The following is a 26,748-nucleotide window of genomic DNA, read 5'->3' on the forward strand; positions in this document are numbered from 1 at the left end:
CTGCCTGCTATTTCAGAGGCATTTCACACAGTGACACCAAGCAGGACCCACCTCTGCGCTCTGCCCTGGCACTTCGCACCTGCGCCCCCAGGATGATTAAGACCAGGCAGAGCAGGGCTCCCAGGACAATGCAGATGACCACGGGCACCGTGATTCTTCCACTGTCGGTCGGAGGGCGGCGCGGGGGAGCTGGAAGGAAATGAACATGGAAGAGGGAGGGATTATCCTGTGAGAGTCCGGGGGGCCCAGGGATCTCCCCAGTCACTCATTGCACGGCAGCAGGGTAAGGGGCTGGGACACAGTCTGTGTGCCATGGGGGCAGCTCACAGGCTGCTGTTTAAATCATGGGCCCTGCCCTGACAGCTGGAGCCAGCAGACAGGAATTCTCTGGCTCAGCACAGCCTGCAGCTCCCACCCAGGTGTCATTCGCCCCTAGATTTCACAGGCCATGTGTAAGGGGACTGTTGGCCCCTTACTAAAACTCGGTGGGGGTGTTTCGGTTGGCTAGCTCCCAGGACCAGAAGGAAGGGGAAGGGTTGATAGGAAAGCAGGACCCTGAGACTGACAGTCCCCAGGAACAATGGGGAGAGGCCAATGCCCCAAGTCAGCCTGACTGACAGGGCGGGCAGGCTAATCAGGGAGTCAGGAGGACAAGGTGGGTCCTGTCCTCCCTGTGAGCTGGATTGCCTGGGTCAGACAGAGTGGGGCCGAGCTGCGGAGAGAGCAGGGGCCTGAGCTGAGCTGCGGAGCAGAGCCGCGCCAGATCCAGAGAGAACCAGAGCAGCAGCCCGGGGGGAGCAGGTCAGTGCTGGGAGCAGAGTCACAGGAGACCTGTGCTGGGAGCAGAGCTGCAGCAACCAGATCCGGAGGGGCCGGAAAAAGCAGCCCAGAGAGCTGGAGGCAGAGCAGCAGCAGCGCTGAGGCAGAGGGGAGCAGGAGCAGGAGCTGGGGCTGGGGCTGGAGCAGTCTGAAGCCAGGTGCGGTGAGGAGCTGAGGAGAGGGAGGGGGACCCTGGGCAGCGGGCCCAGAGCAGGGAGACGCCCCCAGCCAAGAGGCCTGGCAGGCCAGACTTGGAGGGGGATCGTAACCCCGACTGGGCGGGGGCGATGCTGGGAAGAAGGGTCCTGCCTCGTTCAGCCTGAAGGCGTGTGACCACCCCCAGAGCAAGTGTCCGACCCGCAGTATCCCTGCAGCACAGCCAGGGCCTGGGCAGGAGGCCTGGGACGTGTGAGGAACAGACTCAACTTTCCTTACAGTCCAGAGACGCTGGTTGTGACGTCCCCGTGCCACAGAGCAGGGTGACGTGTTTTCCTTTAACCTTTCCCACTTTTTCCTTATTTTTTAAAATCGATTGCCGTTTAATACACTGTATTTCCTTTGAACTGCATGTAATGATCAGTGGGTCAGGGAAGCATCCAGTGCAGAGAGAGCATCTGGGAGTGGGGACACCTTAGCCCCTGCCCTAAGTGACCACGACAGGGTTGGGGGTCGACCCCCCAGGAATCCTGGGCCCAGCCTTGTCGGGGTTACAAGGACTCTGCCAGACAGGAGCGTGGAAGGGGAGCCCTTGATGTCAGGCAGGCCTCTGGGTAAAGGAATGGGGAGCGAGGACTCAGATCCCTTCGCTAGCCCATTTCACTGGGGTAGTGTATAAGCCAGGAAAGTTCCCCACAACAGCGGGACCATTCCCCTGCTTACTCATGGCAAGGAGCTCCTGTCCTTAGGCTACAGCTTGCAGCTCATCCTCGTGACCCAGCACCCGGTAAATTTTAACTCTTGATGGGAGCGGGGGATGTTTTACCTGTTCTACTCAGTGATGCTGTCGTCTCTGTCACACCTGCAAGGGGAAAGGGAGGAGAGTTGGAGTCTGGAGCGAGGGGGAGGTGATGTGTTTGTCACTGGGTAGCGTCCCCCTCAGACCTCCAGACATCACTTCTACAAACTCCCTCAGAGCAGCACAGGGTCTGTCTGTTAGTGATTTAGGGCCCACGTCCCCCTAGGCTGACTAGTAACAAACCAGCACACTGGGGTCTGTGATGGATGCAGGGGTTATGTGGGCTGATGTCTGAGCCAATATGGCCCCACAAAGCTTCCACCCCACAGCATCCATGATGCTTCTGCAAACAGGAGATGGGAGGGCCTGGCCTGTGACCAAGGGCGGGCGGGTACTTGGACCCATCCTCTTTCCAGAAAATTACAGCATGTAGCAGAAACATCTCCTGTCACTCACCTGAGCAATTCACTGCAACATCTTCCTTGTGACCACAGTTGCTCTCACCCCAGGGCTTGGCAGGACAGTCCCAGAGAGATGACTCTGTCCCTCTGCAATTCAACGTCTCCACCCAGATGGGACCAGTCCCCTCACCAAATGCAGCCTCGCCTGGGACTGGTACAGCAGATCCACAGCCCAGTTGTTTACACACAACGTTAGCATCCGCCATATCCCAGGAGTCATCACAAACTGTTCCCCAGAAGCCACGGTACCAAACCTCCACTCTCCCCGAGCATCTGTCCTCTCCTCCCACGACGCGTAACTTCTCCTGATCTGGAAATGCAGAAACCTCACATGTTACTGGGACAGCTGGGAAAGTCCTTCGGGACCAAGAGTGAGACAGTGAGAAGCAGAAATACCTGTGCAGCTTGTCGAGTTCGGGCAGTCGACAAACAGGGTCTGGGGTGGTTTCTCTCTTTCTCCTATGCAGAGAAAATGATTAAGTGAACAGACCGAGAAGAGTGTATGATGTAGGAGAGAGTAGGGCTTATCTGTGTATTAAACCCCTAAATTTCAGCAATTTGATAAACTTAAATCTAAAATCTATTTTGTTTCATAGCTAATGGATTCGTTCCTCAGTGGATTCTCTGGATGTTGAAATCTGCTGGTGTGTGCGCATTTGTGGGTATCTGAGTCTGTTCCATCCACCCTGTGTACAGCTGCTCTTGGCCCTGTTTGAAGGTAAACAGATCTGTCAGCTGAAACACACCCACATTATTGTGAGGATCCAGAGACAATAAATGGTGGTATTAGAATTGAGGACTGTACCTATTGGGTTATGGGAAGTGGGCACCCAGTCCAGCCCTGAAAGTGTTGGAAAAGCCCTGCAGAGGGCTGGCGCTGGGGAAGGAAGTAAAACCCCAGCTGACTGGGGGAAGTGGTGGCAGCTGGGGGCCACGCCCCAATCAGGACCCAGCTGGCTCTATAAAGGCTGTGAGCCAGAAGCCAAGGTTGACCACTCTCTTGCTCTGAGATGGAGAGACCTGGCTGTAGAGACCTGAATAGAGGACCTAGTTTGGGAAAGGCCAAGGGAGCCGGGGAGCTCCAGCCTAGGAAAGCCCCAGACTGCGAGCCTGATAAGCTCTATTAGGTACAGGGGTTGCAGGGGCAGCCACGAGTAGGCAGAGGCAGCTGGTCCAAACCCAAACTTGCTGGTGATGAGTGGCTCATCCTGCAGTCTGCCCCAGGGAGCAGGAACTAGCTGGTGACTAGCAGGAGCCTATGACTGAGGTGAGGTAGGGATAGTGGGTGGGGGGGTTCCCCTGGGATGGGGAGACCCAGAACTGTGGGGTACTGCCAGGGGGCAGCACCCAGTGAAAGGGGCTCCAAGGTCCTGGGAGGGAAACGGGAGCCAGCAGCAAGGTGAGACACTGGCCTGAAGAGGGCGCTCTGGTGGCTGGAACGCTAAATCCCAAGGACAACCAGCAGCAGGCGCCGCTGGTGAGTCAGTGCCCCGGTTACAAGGACTAAATGGGACTTTAGATCTGAAACAGACTCACCTACACGCACAAACCCACTTTTTGGGAATTCTGATCCTGACCCAGATTTCACAGCCTGGGTGTCAGGAAGCAGGGGCTGCAGCGGAGCTAGTCTCTAGGCAACTTAATGAGAGCAGCAGGACTGTATTAGGCTGCCTGACTGGTCATACTGCCTGATAGGTCAGCAGTCCAGCAGCCACACCAGCATTCAGCAACTGCTCAGAGCATTTCCCACACCTAAGATATCTCATTTTCCTGTCTTGTTCAGTCTTGCTTTTACCTTTACTCCAGACTTACCCCTTGCCTTGCTCCTGGTAACCTGGTCCTGAGCTCTGATTTCTGCCTCTGGCTCTGACCCTTGGCTCCAATTTCTGGCTACCTGCTCTAACCATTGGATATGACTCCTGCTCCAACCACTCAACATGACGACTCACGTCCTATTCACTGACCTTGGGCCCATCTCTGATTGTTCATCCCAAAAGTACAGCCACAGAGATTCCCAAATGATGCTCGCTAATGGGAGGCATTTGCAGTGGTGCTGGAACAATTTTTACAGTTGGGGTGCTGAAAGTCAGTGGTTCCCAAACTTTTTACCTTGCCCCTTCTTACCCTGTCTGTGCTCCCTCTCCCCCGAGTTGAGGCCAGGACTGGGCTGTGGATCGGGGTAAGGTGACTCAGGCTGGGACCACACCTTGCGGGGCTAGCAGCGGGACCCCGTGTCTGGGACCAGCAGTGGAGCGTGGGGCCGGCAGCCGGGACCCTTTGCACCCCAAGTTCCCGTGCCTACGGGCATTTGTAGGCTCTCACTAGGTGATTGCACCGTGTAACACACAGCTTGTATGAATAACTCCCATTTTGTTTTCCAGGTGCTGTATTGAGAATTGACAATGAAAATATGTCTGTCACTACTGTGAATGTAAAACTGTCTCTACTGAAAAGTAAATACATTCAAAATTTCTATCACAGCCTTTCAATGAGTAAAAGATGGAGTGGGTGTGTGCATGTGTGTGCACAGAGTTTCAGAATTACCACGGCAAGAAATATGGATCTCTTCTGCTCGGTTATCACAGGAGTGCTGTTTCCATATGCCTGATGGGCACTGCCAAAGGGACCTGTGCTGCTCACTGCATGCAACATGGTCCAGCCATGTGGGACCAGAACCTGCTCCATATGCCAAGTCTCTTGCAAGCTGCCCTCCATCCCCACAGTTCAGCTGTTTGCAGACAATTGCTGGGGTGACTCCAGACATCTGATTGGAGCAAACACTGCCCCACGTCCCATTGTAGAAAACCTCCAGCCGCCCAGCACAATCACTGTTGCTCACCAGCCTCAAATCCGTGAATTCTAGAAGGAAGTGCACAAAAAGGGAATTTAAATCGTCTGATTCTGAAATGAACTGGGGTGAAGAGTGAAATCCCAGCAATTGCTCAACCCAAAAGTATAGTCACATCATTCTGCAGGAACAAGTGCAGAGAGAATCACTCTAAGAATGAGAGACTCTTCTGGACACCATGGACTATTAGAAATACAATGGTCACCTCTGAAAAGTCACCAGTTCCCAGCAGTTACACACACAGACACCTGCAATACAGCAGTGACTGCCCTCCCAACGCTAGAGAAATGCTGCGATATCTCCAATACTCCTGGGTGGGAACCGATGGGAAATGGTGACTTTCTAATCATGACCCCAGTTGGTAGGTAGAAGAGTAGAGTGACCATATTTTCTCAAAGGGAAAACGGAACACCCCACGGGGTACCCAACCCCAAAACCTCCCTTCTTCTCCCCCACACAGGTGGGGCCTACCCTACCTCCCACCTACACAGGGACAGCCTGTGGTTCCCCTATCCCCTCAGCACGTGGGCCAGCCTGAGCCCCCCTGCCACCCAGCCTCACTCCGCTGGGGGGTGCATCCCACTTTTTTGGCAAAACTGTGTATGTGTCCAATTTGCTCTTCCCAACTCGTGATCCGTTGGCAAGAGGAAACGAGAGAAATGCCCAGTTTTGCCAAAACAGTCGGGACGGCCAGGGCAGGCTTAAAAAAGAGTGTGTCCTGGCCAAAACGCACTGTATGGGCACCCTATAGAAAAGACAGTGAGGGAAAGGCTCTATCATCCTCAGCTCTCTCCTCAAATGTCTGCCCCCTCCAGTAAATCCCCTGGTAACCAGGCTCACGTGAGCATTCCCAGACCAGACCTGAGCAGAGAACTCCTGCGTCCTCTTTGTGTCTGCAGTTGTGCTGGCCCCAGCCCCTGGAAGGACAGTCCGAAAGATCGGATTCGTTTCCAGAGCAGTTCACATCATCCAGCCAGATCCCCCCGGATCCTTCCCCGTAATGAGCACAGACAGTTGCATTGATGGCGCGTCCACATCCCAGTTGTTTGCAAACGACATTGGAGTCTGACAGATCCCAGGAATCATCACAGACTGTCCCCCAGCTGCCATTGTAATACATCTCCACTCTCCCAGCACAGCGACCTGCCCCATTCACCAGTCTGATCCGCCGGCTCCCTGCAGGGATAGATCCCAGCTGTTAATATGCAATACGATGATTATTAAATAGCTTCCATGCAAATCAATGATGATGCTACAATGGCTGAGATATTGAAATGCTTTTTAAAATCTGTCTTTAACAAGAAAGACAGAAAAGGAGAAAAGCTGAATAAGGAAATGAGGAATACTTCTTACAGAGCACTATTGATAAACAGCATGTGAGTGTAAGGGCCTAATTCTGAATTCCTTACTCATCGGAGTAATCCTTAAGGGACTCGTCACATGGGTCAGAACTATTTGTGAGACTAAGGGTTAGCGGAAACAGCCCTTACTCAAAATCTTGAATATTCTCAAACAACTCTTAAAGGATAAGCATCAAGGTGTTCAGGGAATTATTAGGCAATTAATTTATCCAAAACCAAATATTCTTTTCAATTGTTACAGAATGGGGAGGGGGTGACACTGGCTGACCAGGTCATGCTAGAGTGTAGTTAGATCAGTTCACTTGTGTAGATTAAAGTAATGGTTAGATGTATACGTGTGTATTCAGACGTTTAAACTTTATGAAAACTAGTGGCATGTTATGGGTATTGTTTTTGCGTGTCTATTGCTGTCATAATGTAATGCCAAACATTTACATGATAAATACACTTGTAGCTAAATAACACACCAAATAAATTTTGTGAAATGCTAAGGATTTAAGGACTTTAAGAGGAAATGCTAATTTCAAAGGAAATAGCCATTATGAATAAGGTCTGAGGTCAAAAATCTGAGTGCATTTCTCACTCCCTGTCATCAAAGGAAAAGCCCACCTGGGTAGATTGTCAGCTTGTTTTCTGTGAGCTTATGTTCTTATGTGAGAAGAAGATATAAATATGGATTCAAAGAAAGATCCTGTATCTCTGGACTGTTTGGATTCGAACAGAGAAGAATAACTGAATGAGAAGACAGAGATCCCCAGAGTTATTCTGGGTAGCCCTGTGTGATGGGGTGAGCTCCCCACACTAGCCTTGTAAGAGCTGGGTTGGGCCAGGTGGGCCCAATCAGCTAATTACACTGCAAAGGGTGGAGGTTTAGGCCGGAATCAGCTGGTTAGAGAGAGTCTCACCTATTCAGGAACAGGTGGGACCTATAAAGCCAGGAAGGTGGCTCTGGGTTGGGCTGTTGGGAAAGACTGCAGTAAGGCAGACAGCAGTCATGCCCTGGGAAGAGGGAGGAGTGTTTGGGGGCTGCAGGGAGATAGTCTGTAGTTATTCCCTGGGAGGAGGATTCTTGGGGCTGGCACACCCAGAGTGAGGGGGGGAACCAGAGTATAGGAAGCAGTCATACAATCATAGAAGATTAGGTTTGGAGGCCATCTAGTCCCACACCCTGCTCAAAGCAGGACCAACCCCAACTAAATCAGTCCAGGGAAGGAGCAGTGTGGGCAGAGAGAGGAAGCCCAGAACTGCTGAGCTGTCCCTGGACTGGATCCCAGAGAAGAGGGCAGGCCTGGGTTCCCCTTTCAGCCACTGAGGGAGTGGCACCAGGGCAGTGAATGGGAAGACGGCCTAGGACTGTTGATGGATTGAATCCCGTCAGGGGGAACACTGAGTGACCTAGCTGGAGGGCTAAGTGACAAAGAGGATGCTGCAGGTCCTGGAGCAAGAGGAGCTGCAGACCAGAGTGAGAGCGATGGTGTGCAAACTGGATGGGCGTTGGCCTCGAGAGCTAATCCTCAGAGTGACCAGGAGGAGATGCCAGTCTGGCAGTGAGTGGAGTACCTCATAACACCCTGTAAAAGACTTTGGGGAAACTGACAGTTTATTACATCACTGCCACCATTTGGAGTTACAAACTGATTTCCCTGTTGTTATATTTTACCTGCTATAGCCTCTCAATAACCCTCCTTCTTTCTTCTTAGCTAATAAACCTTTAGTTATTTACTATAGAACTGGCTGCCAGCGTTATCTTTGGAGGAAGTTCTGGGTGACTGACTGGTCTCTTGGGACTGGGAGAAACTTGGTGTGGTGTGATGTTAGGATTAAGTGACATTTTATCACAACTTTCAGTTTGTCTGGGTGGCAGGTTAGGCGGTCTGTGACTCCACAGTGAGACTTGTATAGTGATCCAGGAGTTCACGTTTGTGATTGGCTTGATGAATCATAGAATATCAGGGTTGGAAGTGAGCTCAGGAGGTCATCTAATCCAACCCCCTGCTCAAAGCAGGACCGATCCCCAATTAAATCATCACAGCCAGGGCTTTGTCAAGCCTGACCTTAAAAACTTCGAAGGAAGGAGATTCCACCACCTCCCTAGGTAACACATTCCAGTGTTTCACCACCCTCTTAGTGAAAAAGTTTTTCCTAATATCCAATCTAAACCTCCCCCACTGCAACTTGAGACCATTACTCCTTGTTCTGTCATCTGCTACCACTGAGAACAGTCTAGAGCCATCCTCTTTGGAACTGCCTTTCAGGTAGTTGAAAGCAGCTATCAAATCCCCCCTCATTCTTCTCTTCCGTAGACTAAACATCCCCAGTTCCCTCAGCCTCTCCTCATAACTCATGTGTTCCAGTCCCCTAATCATTTTTGTTGCTCTCCGCTGGACTCTTTCCAATTTTTCCACATCCTTCTTGTAGTGTGGGGCCCAAAACTGGACACAGTACTGCAGATGAGGCCTCACCAGTGTCAAATAGAGGGGAACGATCACGTCCCTCGATCTGCTGGCAATGCCCCTACTTATACATCCCAAAATGCCATTGGCCTTCTTGGCAACAAGGGCACACTGCTGACTCATATCCAGCTTCTCGTCCACTGTAACCCCTAGGTTCTTTTCTGCAGAATTGCTGCCGAGCCATTCGGTCCCTAGTCTGTAGCGGTGCATTGGATTCTTCCGTCCTAAGTGCAGGACTCTGCAGGCGAAATCTAATGATAGAACACACCACCAGTTTGGGGTATCTGCCCTTGTTTTTTGAGTCTGCCCTGAGTTAGTCACTTACAGTGGTGAGCCACTCCAGACAGCATGACAGGCGGTACCAGAACATTAGAGAAAAGGAGACTTGGTACCACTTTATTTTACAAATAAAGGGAAAGACAGGCAAATTGTCTCTGTGTGTGTACAATAATGTCCCAGACACTTAGGGCCTAATTCTACTCTGCTGAAATCAACTGTGAAGCTCCCACTGACACAATGGGAACAGAAATGGGCCCTTAATGTGCTGTAGTTACCCTGCAGTTGGAATGGGCATGAAAACTATCAGTGCAGTAACGTACAGTGCATGATATAGGGACATAGTTAAAATATCTGTTACTTGTTTACTTTTACTGTTGGAACTTACTGTAAATATATACCAGCCAAAAGAACAATAGAATTATTTTGTACAATAGTCATGTACAACCAAGAACAATGAAAAAATCCCATCACAGATTTTTTTTTTTAACCTTTAAATGAAGGAAAATTGCAGTTATAGGATTAGGACTTCACAAGGTCACATTATAAAAGCAACTTTGATGTACTTCCCCAGTGACAGAGGGTTAGAGCCACAAAGGAACGTAGCTACCTAACTGCCTCTTTATAAATACATAATATATAAATCATTACGTATTTATTGAAGCAGGGACTTGACTCTCCCATATCCCAGGTGAGTGCCCTGGCCACCAGCTAGAATCAATCTCTAGCTTTTTTTTCGGATTCAGTGACTGATTATTTGTACAAAGTGGAACATTTCCAGCAGGAGAGACCCACCCCAGCACAGTCTAGAGTGACTAGGGCACTCACCTGTGTTCACGTCCCTGCTCCAAATCAGGCAGAGCAGGGATTGAATGTGGATTTCCCACCTCCCAGTTGAGTGCTGTAACCACTGGGTCACGTGTAAAATGGGGAGATGAGAGAGCTGACCTGGCTTACGTGCCTAGCTCCAGGAGTGGGTTCATGACTGAGGTCCCTGAGCAGAGATAGGTGCCTACCTCTACCTGTGTGTCAGGGGGCTAAGACTTCGATCAATGGCAGGTTGGCAACGAAATAACTTTGTGTATCTAGGCCCTACTCCCTTCCTTGGCATTTCATTGCTGGCAAATGTAGGTGGTTCCCTGTTCAGCTTTCTGGCTTCTGGTGCCTAACTCTCCCCATGCATTGTACGTGGAGCTGGGCGCGTGACTCATGGCTGAGGATCCCATTCGATGGCAAGGCACCTAGGAGTCAGGCCTTGCAACGCCCAAGGCCTTTGGGGGATCTAGCCCAGAGCTACTATCCATGGCAGCCTTGGTCAAAACAGGTTGCATGTGACTTCCTTTTCTTACTGTTGTTTTCTGATTCAAGACAGCATGTTTTTTATAGACTTTAACATAAAGAAGCCACTAGATACACAAGAGCTGCTTGGTTTCAGAGTAGCAGCCGTGGTAGTCTGTATTCGCAAAAAGAAAAGGAATACTTGTGGCACCTTAGAGACTAACCAATTCATTTGAGCGTAAGCTTTCATGAGCATCTGATGAAGTGAGCCGTAGCTCACGAAAGCTTATGCTCAAATAAATTGGTTAGTCTCTAAGGTGCTACAAGAGCTGCTTGGAAATTAATCCTTTTCTGATTCAAGACAGCATGTTTTTTTAAGACTTTAACATAAAGAAGCCACTAGATACACTAGAGCTGCTTGGAAATTCATCCTTTTCCCCACAAAATATGAATGACCATGAATATTTTTCATGTTCCACAAATAAATTTGGGATTTTCATAGATCTGTCAAGTAATTAAAAAAAAATTAACCGTGATTAATTGTGCTGTTAATAATAGAATACCATTTATTTAAATATTTTGGATGTTTTCTACAGTTTCAAATATATTGATTTCAATTACAAAACACAATAGAAAGTGTACAGTGCTCACTTTATATTTTTTTATTCCAAATATTTGAAGTGTAAAAAATGGAAGAAATAGTATTTTTCAATTCAGCTAATACAAGTACTGTAGTGCAATCTCTTTACCATGGAAGCTGAACTTACAAATGTAGATTTATGTACAAAAAATAACTGCATTCAGAAATAAAACAATACATTTCAACTGGTATTCTGTTGTTTAACAGTGCAATTAAAACTGTGATTAATCATGATTTTTTTTAATCTCGATTAATTTTTTTTAGTTAAACGCGTGAGTTAACTGTGGTTAATGAACAGCCCAAGTTTTTCAACTGAAATCTGAACATTTTCAATGAAAACAAACTATTTGAGAAAATTTGTAATCTTATGGTGAAGATTTTTCACAGGAAAAAAGTTTTGATGAAATTTTTTTGAACAGCTCTAATCCATAAAAATATGAGAGAGAGACAGAGAAAGAGGTTGCTATAGTGCCTATACCATGGCTATGCTTTGTTCTGTATATAATATATTTTTACTATAAATCGGTCCCAGTTTGAACATCAGATCCACATCATTTCAAGGACTGCCGAGATCACAGCACAAGGTGGGGTGGAGGCAGGCCCTGGAGTGGGTCATGTTCCATTGAACAAGGACAGGATATTTATAAGATTTTCACACTAAGTCACCTGAGCAAACCACACCAACGTCCTCAGCAATTCCTGCCTGGGTTGTTTCAGGCTGGGAGATGTCACAGAGAGTCAGACGAGTCTCATTTCCTCCACATCGGACACTTTTCAGCCCCATGGGGCCCCTTCCTCGCTCAGACATAGGGGGGTTATAAGCTTTCTCAGCAACTCCGCACTGGAGCTGTCTGCACACCACGCTGGCATCGTCCATGTCCCACTGGTCATCCAGAACTCTGCCCCACACACCACGGAGGGAAATCTCAACTCTCCCACTGCATCGGTTCTCTCCATTCAACAGTCTGAGCGCCTCAGAACGACCTGGGCTCACAGAGACAAAAAATATGCTGAATAACACTCCCTGCTGGTACTGCATTAGAAATAATACACAGGTGTGATGTGAAACACAGGTTTCTGTGCTGAGTGGAAGGTAACTCTCACCGCTGTGCAGTGATACAGGGAACAGCCTCTTTCAAGGGTTTCATTTGTCTGTCTACTCAGAAATGCAGGAGGTGATGGAAGGAAAGAATTCCCCAGCTCTGAGATCAGATCTTGCACGATGTGGAGCGCTCTCACCTCCCTAAGGAGTCAATGTGAGTGGAGAGTGCTCAGGAACACCTGGCAGATCAGGCCCCTGGTTTCCAAAATGGTCTGTGCAAAAGTGCTCAGTGCTCACCCCGCACATTGATAGCGTCAGCGCTGTGAGGTAGCTGTGATTTACAACAGGAGTCTAGGGATTGGCCTGCAATGAGCTCACCAAGCGCCCCACTTCACTGCTGCAATTCCCGGATCCAGACTGCCAGGACACATGGCTCCTTTAAAGAAAACCTTGCCCTGTTTGTCCCCGTTCAATGTACATTGGTGGTCTGCGATCACGGCGTCAGCTCCAAACCCATAAGGAGCTAACACAATAAAGGCTTTTCTGCACTCAGCAAGGATTTTCCAGGCCAGGTCTGCAACTGTGGACGCTTGAGTTACCTTTCTCACAAAGTCTAGCTATTGGCTTGGCTGGAGATGATGCTGGAGAAGAGAGTGACCTCTGGGCAATGGGGAAGAAGATCCCATTTTTTTCTAAACATATATATTTTTCATTTTAAAACTTTGTTCACTGTGAGCACATAAAGATGTTGAAGTTCCTTGTGGGAGAAGCGAAGACCCTTTCTGGTGATTAGGTCGTTGGAGATTTATACAGTGAATGCGGCACCTTACATTTCAAAGGAGCCAAAGTGCTCCCAAAATGTGATCTGTAAACCTGTCAAATCTTCCTAAATATACAAACAGTTATAAGAATATACATACAGAGGACAGTAGTGACTCCATATTTATAGATGAGATTAGTAATACACTTAAGACAGGTATTTAACTACTCTGTTTTTTATTAAAGTTTTGTATGGTCTGAATCTCACATTAAGACTCCTATACTCTGAGCAGGTGTAAATGAGCCCTTAGGGTTAGTAAGAATTAGGCCCAGTGTAATCTCCCCTTACTTCCTGCACAGAATCTCTGTGTCAGTGTGACCCACATTCCTTATACTGCAGCATTTGACTTTATTTCTGTGACAGGAAGCGAAAGATGCCATGGGGAGGGGACATAGATTTTATCTGGATACTCTGGGCCTCTGTTACGTTATGGGCAACCCCACACCCTAGTCACCCTCTGAGGGCAGAGCTAGAGTGCAGGGTCGGGGGGGGGGGAAGGTTATAAATACAGGAGTTGAAGGGCTTTTATACGCTTGAAAGGCTACAAGGGCACAGCTGCAGCTGTACCTCTGTAGCCCTTTAGTGTAGACCCTACCTATGCCGACCGGAGGGGTTCTCCCATTGCTATAGTTCATCCTCCTCCCGGAGAGGTGGTAGCGAGCTTGACAGAAGAATTTTTCTGTTTACCTAGTGCTGTCTACACTGGGGGGGGGTGGTAGGTTGGCTTAATGTGTCACTCAGGGGTGAGGATTTTTCATATCCCTGAAAAAAGAAAAGGAGTGCTTGTGGCACCTTAGAGACTAACCAATTTATTTGAGCATAAGCTTTCGAAAAGCTTATGCTCAAATAAATTGGTTAGTCTCTAAGGTGCCACAAGTATTCCATTTCTTTTTGCGAATACAGATTAACACGGCTGTTACTCTGAAACATATTCCTGAGTGATTTAGCTGGGTCAACCCAGCTTTTTAATGTATACCGTGTCGAAGACAGCCCTGTGGACTCAGTGGCTGAGAGATGTATCTGCTGTGAGGGCTGATCCCAACCCCTGTACCACCGTGGATACAGGGCAGTGCTATGCCAGCTTTATTTTCTAAGGAAGCTCTCCATTGAGATAATGTTTGGTGCACCATGGTGTGGTCTATGGACGTAGAGGGAGAGCTGGGGCAGTATTTGTTGCTGTGGAGACCACAGAGCCTATGGAATTTACATTTAGCTATCAGCTGACTGCTCTAAACTGGGATTCTGTCTCAGTTAAAGAGAGAGAACGGGGCAGCACTTGGTGAGGTGAGGATTTGTGAATTCTTGCCTGATTTAGCTGGGTTTATGGGGAGAAGACAGTGCTCCATGGAGTGAGAGCCTCACAGAGATCCAGGGAAGAGATATTGTAGAGGCTGCTTCCAATCCTGGTACCACATTGAATACAGGCTACAGATTTCTGTTTCACCAGCAACTGAGATACCCAGTCAACTCTTAACCCAAGCCTAGGGCTGGAGCGCTGCTAGCTGCTAAGGTCCCCAGACTGTTTCATTGCTCACCGAGTTCTGAAGTGTTTGAAATGGCTGAGGTACTGCCATTTCTCAAGCTCTGAAGACCCACTACATGTTACAACCACACTGCAAAGCCTGAGAAATCATCTCTAAGAGAAGATCAGTGGGGAATGTGTTTGGATGTTTGTGCTGAAGTATGGAACACGTTAAGTTGTAAGAGAAACAAATGGAGGAAGGTCTGTGTAAGGAGAACCCATAGATTTACTTTCCTATAGCTTTTGTTGAAGTGGCAAAGAGTCCTGTGGCACCTTATAGACTAACAGACGTTTTGGAGCATAAGCTTTCATGGGTGAATACCCACTTTGTCGGATGCATGAAGTGGAAATTTCCAGGGCGAGGAATAAATCTGCAAGCAAGAATCAGTCTAGGGATAACGAGGTTAGTTCAATCAGGGAGGATGAGGCCCTCTTCTAGCAGCTGAGGTGTGAACACCAAGGCAGGAGAAACTGCTTTTGTAGTTGGCTAGCCATTCACAGTCTTTGTTTAATCCCGAGCTGATGGTGTCAAATTTGCGAATGAACTGAAGCTCAGCATTTTCTCTTTGAAGTCTGGGCCTGAAGTTTTTTTGCTGCAGGATGGCTACCTTTAAATCTGCTATTGTGTGTCCAGCGAGGTTGAAGTGTTCTCCTACAGGTTTTTGTATATTGCCATTCCTAATATCTGATTTGTGTCCATTTATCCTTTTACATAGGGACTGTCCAGTTTGGCTGATGTACATAGCAGAGGGGATTGCTGGCACATGATGGCGTATATTATCATAGAATCATAGAATCATAGAATATCAGGGTTGGAAGGGACCTCAGGAGGTCATCTAGTCCAACCCCCTGCTCAAAGCAGGACCAATCCCCAACTAAATCATCCCAGCCAGGACTCTGTCAAGCCTGACCTTAAAAACTTCTTAGGAAGGAGATTTCACCACCTCCCTAGGTAACGCATTCCAGTGCTTCACCACCCTCCTAGTGAAAAAGTTTTTCCGAATATCCAACCTAAACCTCCCCCAATACAACTTGATGACATTGATGGATGTGCAGGTGAATGAACCGGTATTGGTGTGGCTGATCTGGTTCAGTCCTGTCATGGTGTCGCTGGTGTAGATATGTGGGCAGGGTTGGCATTGTGGTTTGTTGCACGGATTGTTTCCTGAGTTAGAGTTACTGTGGTGCAGTGTGTAGTTGCTGGTGAGAATATGCTTCAGGTTGGCAGGCTGTCTGTGGGTGAGGACTGGCCTGCCTCCCAAGGTCTATGAAAGTGAGGGATTGTTGTCCAGGATGGGTTGTAGATCACGGATGATGCGTTGGAGAGATTTTAGCTGAGGACTGTATGTGATGGCCAGTGGAGTTCTGTTGGTTTCTTTCTTGGGCTTGTCTTGCAGCAGGAGGCTTCTGGCTCTGTTGATCTACACGTCTGGCTCTGTTCATCTGTTTCCTTATTTCCTCGTGTGGGTATCGTAGATTTGAGAATACTTGGTGAAGATCTTGTAGGTGTTGGTCTCTGTCTGAGGGGTTGGAACAAATGTGGTTGTACCTCAGCACTTGGCTGTAGACAATGGATCATGTGGTGTGTTCGGGATGGAAGCTGGAGGCATGAAGGTAGGCATAACGGTCGGTGGGTTTTCGGTATAGCGGTGGTGTTAACGTGACCGTCACTTATTTGCACCGTGGTGTCTAGGAAGTGGACCTCCCGTGTAGATTGGTCCAGGCTGAGTTTGATGGTGGGGTGGAAGCTGTTGAAATCGTGGTGGAATTCTTCCAGAGTTTCCTTCTCATGGGTCCAGAGGATGAAGATGTCATCAGTGTAATGTAGGTAGAGAAGGGGCGTGAGTGGACGAGAGCTGAGGAAGCGTTGTTCCAGGTCAGCCATAAAAATGCTGGCATATTTTGGGGCCATGAGGGTGCCCATAGCGGTGCCACTGGTCTGGAGGTGTATATTGTCACCAAATTTGAAATAATTGTGCATGAGGGTAAAGTTACAGAGCTCAGCAACCAGTTGTGCTGTGGCATCATCAGGGATACTGTTCCTGACAGCTTGTATTCCATCTATGTGTGGGATGTTTGTGTAGAGAGCCTCTACATCCATGGTGGCTAGGATGGTGTTTTCTGGAAGATCACCAATGCACTGTAGTTTTCTCAGGAAATCAGTGGTGTCACGGAGATAGCTGGGAGTACTTATTCATACAATGTTTTCTGTGTGCATTAAATGTTTGGTTTACTAAGGCCATGTCTACACTGTGAGTGCTACAGTGACACAGAACTTCACTGCAGCTATGTCGCTGTAGTGTGGATGCTTCCTTCAGCGACAGAAGGGGTTTTACTATTGCTGTGGGTAATCCATCTTTCCAAGTGGTGGTAGCTAGATCAATGGAAGAATTCTTCTATTGTTGTCTACAGTGGGGGTGAGGTTGGCACAGTTATGTCACTCAGGGATGTGACTCCTATTGATCTCATTGATGAAGGCTGCAAAGTGCCTAAATCCTTACTGAAAATGAAACGTAGGCTCTTAAATCAGTTAGGCATTGCCATGCTGAATGGAGCAACAGCGAAACAGCTGTAAAAATCTGGGCCTAGCCACTATGGATAGCAATCAGACGACTTGCCATCTATCAGCTATGGCAGTTCCCTGGTGTGGCATGGGGAAGCCGATGAAGATCTTTGGAGAAGCCTGCAGGAAAAAGGATCCCAGCAGTATTTGTGTTGCATTGTAGAGGAGGATCTTCATCAAAGCGTCAGCTGCTCTCACGAAGAGCAGGATCTTTGTGAAAGTTCCCAGCTGGCTCAGAAGCCAAGCTCTGAAGCCATTTGAACGCTTTCCTGAAAACTGGGATCTTTGGCAAAGAAATGACTATTTCTATGAAGTAGAAAGCTGTGGGGAATTAATGATCTACAAACATAGACACCCACTGAGCAAGCTCTGTAGGTGAGGGCTGCAGCCCACCAGCGCACAACCCAGGATGGGCAACGGGGGAAGCATTTTGGCCAGGAACACCAGGGCAAACACTTACTTTTCCAGAGAGTGTAATGGGATTGTAATGGGCCCACAGTGTTAGGATATAGATATTCAGGCCTGCCTGTAAAGGCCTGTACTTTAAGAATGTAGGTGTATTCTTATCACTTGGCTAGTTAGAGGTATAAAAGAAAGAATCAAAATCACTGTCTGCCAATGTAAGGTCCTTCTCTTACTGTGACAGTCTGGGGCCCTGTTCTTAGGCTAAGGCCTTTGGCTAAGCAGCAGAGGCAGCCATAACCTGGGAAGCGAACGGTCACATCCTCACATTCCAAACTAGTCACATTGAAATAAGGTGCTATTGGGCTGTTAGGCACTATCAGGACAGGATTGTATTCCTATCAGCTCCAGAGAAAGGGAAGTGCCTAGAAAATGTAAAAGAAAACTTAGTTTGATAGCATCCTGTCTGGCAAGAACTCACTTATCAATACTGGGATGTGAAATCCTCACTTCTGTATTGTCTTGTCATTATAGTTCCCACTTTGCTGTTGTTTGTCTGTATAATCTCTGTCTGGTTCTGTGATTGTTCCTGTCTGCTGTATAATTAATTTTGCTGGGTGTAAACTAATTAAGGTGGTGGGATATAATTGGTTACATAATCATGTTACAATATGTTAGGATTGGTTAGTTAAATTTCAGTAGAATGATTGCTTAAGGTATAGCTAAGAATATTACTATATAAATTAGGGGCAAACAGGAAGTAAGTTGGGATTCGGAAATAAGGAAAAGGAACTTGTATTTAAGCTTGCTGGAAGTTCACCCCAATAAACATCGAATTGTTTGCACCTTCGGACTTCGGGTATTGTTGCTCTCTGTTCATGTGAGAAGGACCAGGGAAGTGGGAGAGTGAAGGCATAAGCTCTCTAACACACAGCATGGATGAAATCTCTGTGTACAGGTTGCTTCTGCAACACCAACCTCAACCTGATGAAGGGCTGAGTCAGCCCTGCTGGGACTGAGGGAATCTGTGAATCACAAACCCCAGGTTTATAGCACAGAGCCATTCTCTCCGGTTCACTCTAGCCTAGTGCTAGGATCCACCTCGCCACCCCTCACTGCACCTGGAGGTGTCTCTGATCTGGGGAACTTAAACAAAGAGAGCAACACTCCGATACCCCTACTTACCTTGAGTACTGTAGTCAGTGGGACTACTCATGATGATCCTAAGCTGGGCAGTACATTGCACTGTAACTAACATATACACATCTATATTCAACTTACCTGAGCAAATAACACTGGCCGTGTCTCTGGGGGAGCAGGCTGGATTGCCCAGGGCCATGCGAGAACAATCCCACAGACAGGGTTCAGTCCCTTCACAATGAAAAGTGTCGCTCCATACGGTTCCGCTCCCTTCCCCGAAATGGGCTCCTCCCAGGATCGACTCAGCGTATCCACAGTTCAGCTGATGGCAGAGGACGTTGGCATCTTGCAAATCCCATTGGGAGGCACAGAGGCTTCCCCATGTGTCTCCATGTTGGATCTCCACTCTCCCGGAGCACTCGGTGCCGTTCACTAACCTGCCGCCCAGGCACCCTGAGCACAAGGGAAAGTGAGTGTCGAGGAGGTGCAGTGATCAGTGTTAATGGCAATGGCAGGGAGGGGAGTGGGGAACAGGAAGGGATTCTTGCTCATGATCAATGCTAGCAGTTACCCTGTGGGGGCTGTGGGACTATTCTACACCTGCACGTTCACAAACTGATACTCGATCCACATCTGTTAGTTCGAAGGCAGGACAAGGGACAAGAATTTGGCTCCCTTGGTACATTCCATACTCAAGGCACCACAAGCATTTCACTGAGGGATCAATTCCAACAGACTTGGCTGGTGCAGGGACAGGGCTCCAATTTATGGGCCAGTCCCCACCTGGTGTAAATCAGCATAGCCTCACTGAACCCAATGGAGCTTGGCTGATTGACACACTGTGAAGATCTGGCTGAGGATGTTCCCCAATCCCCAGTCCTTTTCTTTCCCATTGCAGCTGCTCACCTGAACACACCACGCTGGCTTCACTCTCAGGGGGACATTCAGTTGTGCCCAGCGCAGTTACAAGACAGTCCCTCAGGTGGGATTCATTCCTCTCACAGCCAAACTTGCCGTTCCAGACAGGCCCGTCTCCTGTGCCAAAGAGCTGCCCTGCTGGAATCGACAGGGCGAATCCACAGTCAAACTGCTGGCAGAGGGTGTGGGCAGCCTGTAAATCCCACTGGGAGTCACAGAGGGTTCCCCAGGCGCCTCCGTGGAGAAGCTCCACTCTCCCCGAACACCCTGTGCTGCCGTTTGCCAGCCTGTACCCGGCATACCCTGAGAAGAAGGAGAAGGGAGATCAGAAGAACATTTCTCTTGCACAATTGTATCCAAAGATGTGACGAAGGAGCCCCAGTGACCTGGGATAATTAACTAATAATTACTTCCCAGTTTACTGGGCACTTTGTAAATGAGGATGTTCAGATTTGATTATCAGGTTCTTTCAGTGCAGGCGTTATTGCTCATATCTGCCCTTTGTGGGAAGTCACACAGCACCCACCAAACTCCACCCTGACATTTACTGCTCTGGGGACAGGGTCATGCCTGGGACAGATTGTCTTTGGCTGAGGCCAGTCTCTGCTTCGGTGGTTCCAGAGTGCTGGTCAGGAGTCTGGAGCGGCTGCCCCTAAGTTATCACACAAATGCCATGGGAAGAAACTGGGGTTCTCAAGGGTGCTGAGTCCTAGGTTACTGGAAGCTTACTGAATCAGAACAGTTGCACTCAGGGGTCTGACTGGGAATAGCATACACAGTGGTGATATTCTAGCTCAGTGACAGCTCTGCAACAGTTAAGGTTGAGACCAGCTTTCCTTCAAAGCTATTTTTTTCTAAGTGCTCTAATATCTGCTTGATTGATTGGATTGGATTGAAATACAGTATTTCACATAGAGCACAGGGTTGTATTAGTAATCCAAATGTGGGGCCATTTCACCAAGGGGTTTCCGAGATACAGCTCCCAGGAAGGAAAAAAACCAGCTTATATTAAAGTTGACAGATTCTGGCGTTTTATTTTTGCACACAGGTAGAGATCAAACCAAGGCTCAGATCATTGCACCAGGGTCTCAGACACTTGAGGGTTACCCCCAACAGAGGATATGGCATCCACCAGCCTTTGGGGGAAATCAAATTCAGATGTTATTTCAAAATGAGCCTGCTTCTCCAGTTAGGTGCTTGCGAAGGATTGTGCGCCTACACACACATCTAATGGACTACACTGAGCATGTGCAGTGAGAGAGGATAGCTGTCTGGAAACCTGACAATCCAGCATGAGATGTGGGTGGCTTTGAGGGTAAATTGTGGCCTTTACAGCTAGGCACCCCCAACCCCGGCACTGTGAGCGCAACTCCAGCTCAGAAAAGAAACGTGATGTTAAAAAAGCAGGTTTATTGCTCCAATTGGTCTCTCTCATGGGGGATTTTGTTTGGTGTAAATATAATCTGAGTGCAGCAACATATTCAGAATGTGCTGAAATTGCTTTTGAAAAGAAAACAACTTCCAAATGTGAATGTTGACTGGGAAGGGTAGGGGGGATCAGGGGTGCAAGAGTAGATGGTAACAGGGGGAAATGTTTGGGTTTTCAGCCAGGGATGTGTTTATTATGGGGAGGGAGACAAATGGGAATTGGTGATAGGGGAGAGAAGAAGTTGCGGGGTGGGCTCAGGGAAGGGGGAGAGTGTAAGGATTGGGAGAGGAGGAAGGGAAAACACATGAGGGGTTGCAAACTAGGAAGGGTAGCAGAAAAAGTTGAGGGGTTGAAGTAAGGCACATCAGCCATGAATTCTCCCCTTCCGTGTGTGTGCTGCAATCTACGGGAGCCCTACCCCTTTGCAAGCCCCGGGAGCAACTATACAACCACCATTATCCCCATTCCATTCTAACAAAATGTACAGGACAAGGAGGAGCACTCAGGAATCACATAGCAACCTTGTGGCCCAGTGGAAAAACCACTGGACTGGGACTATCCCCAGCTTTGCCACTGGCTTGCTGTCTGACCTTGGGCAAGTCTGAGGTTCTGAGCCCCAGAAGGTGGTGAGAGGCAGACCAGCGGAAAGTCTCTGGGCAAAGATAAAAGCAAGGAAAAATAGTGGTGATGTAATGGTAGGGGCCTAGTATAGACCACCCAATCAGGAGAAGGAATGGATGAGGCATTTCTACAACAAACATAAATATTCAAAACACAAGACCTGACAGTAACAGGGGAGTTTATCTACCCAGACATCTGTTGGAAAAGTAATAAGGCAAAACACTGAATGTTCAATCAGTTCTTGGAATGTGTTGGGGAAAACTTTTTGTTCCATAAAAGTAGAGGAAGTAACCAGGAGGACCGACATTTGAGACTAGATTCTGACCCAGAGGGAGGAATTGTTAGTGAATCAGAAGGCGGAAGGCAACTTGGGTGAAAGTGACCATAAACGATAGTTGTCATGATTCTAAGGAAAGGAAGGAGTGAAAGAAACAGAATAAGTAAAAAGGACTTCGAAAACTCCAGACTTTAACAAACATAGTGAACGGATAGCTAAGTTCCCCTGGGAAGAAAATCTTAGAGAAAAAAGGAAGTCAGGAGACCTGACAGTATCTGAATATTAAAGACACAACTGCAAAGTATCCTGATGTGAAGGAAAAACAGAAAGAATCGTAAGAGAACATTATGGCTCCACAGGAGCTCTTTAAGGACTGAAAATCAAAAAGGAATCGTACCGAACGTGGAAATGTGAAACACTTGCTAAGGATGAGCACAAAACCACAGCACCAGCATGTTGGGACTAAATCAGAGAGGCTAAAGCACAATATGAGTTACACCCAGCAAGGGACATAAAAAGATAATACTAATAAGAAGTTCTCTAAATACATTAGGGGGTAAGAGAAAGATGAAGTAAAGTACAGGTCCTCTACTTAGTTTAAAGAAGAGCTAATAAGGGGTGATATCAAGAAGGCTGAGGTGTTTAATTTCTATTTTGCTTTAACCTTTACTAAATAGGTTAATGGTGAGCAGATACTCAACACAATTAATATTAACAATGAGGGGGAAGGAATGCAAACCTCACAGAAATTAAGTCGACTGTCCCCACAGATACACTACACACACACTAGCCTGTTAGCCTGTAGCCCTGTATTTGACATTCCTGCCTGTACCCCACAATTGGACAGCACTGGAGTCAGTCATTTTGTATGTTCAACCACTGCCAGCTGAAACCCAAACATCACATAGCTGATAATAGTTTTATGACCCTGAGAGGCAAGGCCAAATAGCTCCATGCTTGCAGTTTTTCTAATCAAAATGGAAGAATACAATAAAAAATAAACGTACGGTAAAAATAGAAACAAATGTTTGGGCAACCGACCTTGGTTTCAGGTGCCTCTAACATGTAAGCTTTATCATTGTTATTACCAGGAATATTTTGCTAATAAAAATAATGAATTGTTATTGGCTGTTGCTGGGGAAATTATTAGCCCATTAGAGGCTATTATGAGCTGTGTGCTTTATCCAAAGAAAATTTACAAAAAAATTATTTAGAAAGTGTGCTTTGGAGCAGTCTGGGGAAGCTTTCCTTTTGGCAAGGATTTTACACCTAAGTTCCCCAATAGTCAGATGGAAGGAGGGGGCCCCCAGTAGCTTGGCTGTTAATTTCTTGAGACCATTTCAGACTTTTTAGATAACTGTAAATATTTGGAATGCTCTGCACCCTACTGCTACAGCATACATAGTGATCCCACGCTTGAAACCCAATAAAGTAGTTTTAGGTAAAGCACTCTGGTTTGTATCAATCATTTATCAGACAGAGGAGTTATGGCCATATTATTTTTTTCTTGAAGAAAACCAGTTAAATTACCACTGATTTGGGTTCTAAAACCCCTGGGTAGCAAGCCCAGCTGAGGACACACTCTTTACCTTAACACACAGCATGGAGCTGATTTATGGTAAAACCAGGAATAAGTTTATTAATAAAGAACATAGATTTAAATGATACTAAGCAGAGATAACAGAAGCAGAAAATGCTTACAAACAAAACAAAATACAACACTTTCTAGTGTCTAAGACTTTACTTTAGCAAACTATGATCTTTGCCTCAACAGCTTTCTCACATCAAACTGCCAGCATCTCCAAGCCTTCCGGCAGGAGGCTCCAACATTCACGGAATTGGAGGGTGCTGTCCTCTTTGCCCACTAAAGGATGGGTAACTAACGAGTTTTCTCCCCTTCTTTGTATACTCTAGTAACCTTTTGAAATGTTTGTCTAAAGTGCCTCCCCAGATAAATTTCTTCTCCTTTGCTATTTGACTCTTCTTAGTGACTTCCCATCATCCTCTTGGCTCATATGAAACATAATTTCCACTGTCTCTGGCTTCACCTTGCTCAGTTTACATTGGAGACACAGGCAAACAGGTAAAACAACATCCCTTTGTCTGGGACAAACTTGTTTCTCAAGTCTGTCCCCAAAACATATTTTAGGAGCATCTTTCCATCACACAGAGATAACTCTACTCGCCATCTGTATATGCCTCACACAATGATATCCATAACCAGCATGTCTCCAGTTTTTATATGATATCTTACCCAAGTGAGCTGTAGCTCACGAAAGCTTATGCTCAAATAAATTTGTTAGTCTCTAAGGTGCCACAAGTCCTCCTTTTCTTTTTACCCAGTACACTGTTATAGTACAATAATACTGTATACAAACAGTTGTTTCAACTGCTTATTCTTTGGGTTTCAGGCCCCTTGTTCTCCCCTTGGGGTGTCTGGACCCTGATTGTCACACAAAGATACTTAAGGATCTAGCTGAAGCGTTGGTGGAACCGTCAGCCATGATACACAGACAGCTGCAGCGGCACAGGAGCCAGCAAACAGAGGGGTAAACAGGGGAGTTTGAAAGGGGAGTTTCTCTTGTGGTGCTCGTTCAGGGTTTGTTTTTGCTGTGGGGGGTGGTGTTTTGGTGTGGTTTGTGTTTCCCAGATTAACAGGATTTAGGTGGGAAGGCTATGAGAGATACAGAGGCAGCAGTGGGAGTGACCCATGTCGTGGAGGACACAACGAAGATGACTGGATGTGGAAGCTGCGGTATGTACATGATCCTGGAGGGGTACCTGGTAAGAGTTTTGTCGGCATGAAATGCCGTCTGATAGAGCTGATGGAGGAAAAGATCCGAGGTTTGGAGATGGAGGTGGAAAGTCTGGTTGAGTTTAGAAAGGGGTTCGAGCAGATTATGGAGCAAAGACATGAGATATCTGAAGGGAAAAGCTCAGACTTGCAGATGGAAGCAGGACTGAGGAATTCTGAGGGGAGACTGCTGAGGAAAGTGGTCAGTGGAAGCATGTGACTAAAAGAACCAGGCAGAGGAAAAGACGGGCTAGTGAAGGAGAAATAGAGCTCAAGAACAGGTTTGTGGAGTTGGAAAATGAAGAAGGGGCTCAGCAGGTAGTCACTGAAGGTGGAAGGGCAAGGAAGAAGAGAAGAGCAGCTAGTCCTATAGAAAACGGGGAAGAGTCAATGGAGACTACACCAACTATGAGCCCCAGGAGGATACGGGATAGATTGCAGAGGATTGCAAGGGAGAATAGGAATGGAGAGAACTTGCAGCCAAAGGGAACAGGGGATAGACTGGAGAATAGCATCGTCACCAGGAAAAGGCAGATCTATTTGAGCGGGGACTCTTTACTGAGAAGAATGGACAGGCCTGTAACCAGAGCTGATCCAGAGAATAGAAGGGTGTGCTGTCTTCCAGGTGCTAACATACGGTATGTAGACCTGAAGTTGAAAAGGATCCTAAAGGGAGCAGGAAAGAATCCCCTAATTATCCTTCATGTGGGAACAAATTTTATGGCTAGATTCTCGCCGGAAAGTATTAAGGGAGACTATGCTAGGCTGGGGAAGACGCTGAAGGAAATTGAGGCTCAGGTGATCTTCAGTGGGATTCTGCGTGTTCCTAGAGAAGGGCAACTAAGGTGTGACAAGATTATGATGCTCAACAGATGGCTCAGGCAGTGGTGCTATAAGGGGGGCTTTGGGATGTATGGCCACTGGGGAGCATTCATGGACAGAGGACTTCACCTGAGTAGGGAAGGAAATAGACTTCTAGGATGGAAGCTGGCACAACTGATTAAGAGAGCTTTAAACTAGGAATTTGGGGGAGATGGTTGGGAGATGTCCAGGTAATCGCCACGCTGGATTTTAGCATTGAGAGGGAAGAAAACGAAGTAAGAAAGGATACAGCCGTGGGTAGGAGAATGGATATAAGGAGGAAGGGCAGTGTGAATACCAGTCTAATAGGTTATACTGGCTGTAGAATGACCGTGCCTAATCAGGTACAGAATGTGAGCGAGGCCAAACAGCAAAAATTAAGATGTTTGTACACCAATGCGAGGAGCCTAGGTAACAAAATGGAGGAACTAGAGCTACTGGAGCAGGAAGTGAAAGCAGATATTATAGGGATAACAGACACATGGTGGAATAGTAGTCATGACTGAACTATGGGTATTGAAGGGTATGTGCTGTTTAGCAAAGACAGAAGTAAAGGCAAAGATGGTGGAGTAGCATTCTATATCAATGATGAGGTAGACTATAAAGAAATAAGAAGCGATGGAATGGATAAGACAGAGTCCGTCTGGGCAAAAATTACATTGGGGAAGAAAACTATTAGAGCCTCCCCTGGGATAGTGCTTGGGATGTGCTATAGACCACCGGGATCTAATTTGGATATGGATAGAGCCCTTTTTAATGTTTTTAATCAAGTAAATACTAATGGAAACTGCGTGATCATGGGAGACTTTAACTTCCCAGGTATAGACTGGAGCACAAGTGCTAGTAATAATAATAGGGCTCAGATTTTCCTAGATGCGATAGCTGATGGATTCCTTCATCAAGTAGTTGCTGCACCGACTAGAGGGGATGCCATTTTAGATTTGGTTTTGGTGAGTAGTGAGGACATCATAGAAGTAATGGTTGTAGGGGACAACCTTGGTTCAAGTGATCATGAGCTAATTCAGTTCAAACTGAACAGAAGGATTAACAAAAATAAATCTGCAACTAGGGTTTTTGATTTCAAAAGGGCTGACTTTCAAAAATTAAGGAAATTAGTTAGGGAAGTGGATTGGACTGAAGAACGTATGGATCTAAAGGCAGAGGAGGCCTGGGATTACTTTAAATCAAAGCTGCAGAAGCTATCGGAAGCCTGCATCCCAAGAAAGGGGAAAAAATTCATAGGCAGGAGTTGTAGACCAAGCTGGATG

General features: G+C 47.2%; 1 protein-coding gene across 1 annotated transcript in view; it reads right to left on the reverse strand.

Annotated features, from left to right (window-relative positions):
* LOC140907283 (antigen WC1.1-like) overlaps nt 1–26,748 on the reverse strand; it is a 47,570-nt gene that overhangs the window by 12,528 nt on the left and 8,294 nt on the right. Inside the window, exons 2-10 of the mRNA XM_073332873.1 lie at nt 19,487–19,801; nt 18,722–19,033; nt 11,758–12,075; nt 5,945–6,259; nt 4,780–5,094; nt 2,632–2,694; nt 2,231–2,545; nt 1,802–1,837; nt 52–189 (exon numbers count right to left, since the gene is read on the reverse strand). Of these exons, the coding sequence (XP_073188974.1) occupies nt 52–189; nt 1,802–1,837; nt 2,231–2,545; nt 2,632–2,694; nt 4,780–5,094; nt 5,945–6,259; nt 11,758–12,075; nt 18,722–19,033; nt 19,487–19,801 (2,127 nt within the window). The remainder of the gene's footprint in view (nt 1–51; nt 190–1,801; nt 1,838–2,230; nt 2,546–2,631; nt 2,695–4,779; nt 5,095–5,944; nt 6,260–11,757; nt 12,076–18,721; nt 19,034–19,486; nt 19,802–26,748) is intronic.

Source organism: Lepidochelys kempii, chromosome 1, assembly GCF_965140265.1.
Source record: "Lepidochelys kempii isolate rLepKem1 chromosome 1, rLepKem1.hap2, whole genome shotgun sequence".
Classification (NCBI taxonomy): domain Eukaryota; kingdom Metazoa; phylum Chordata; order Testudines; family Cheloniidae; genus Lepidochelys; species Lepidochelys kempii.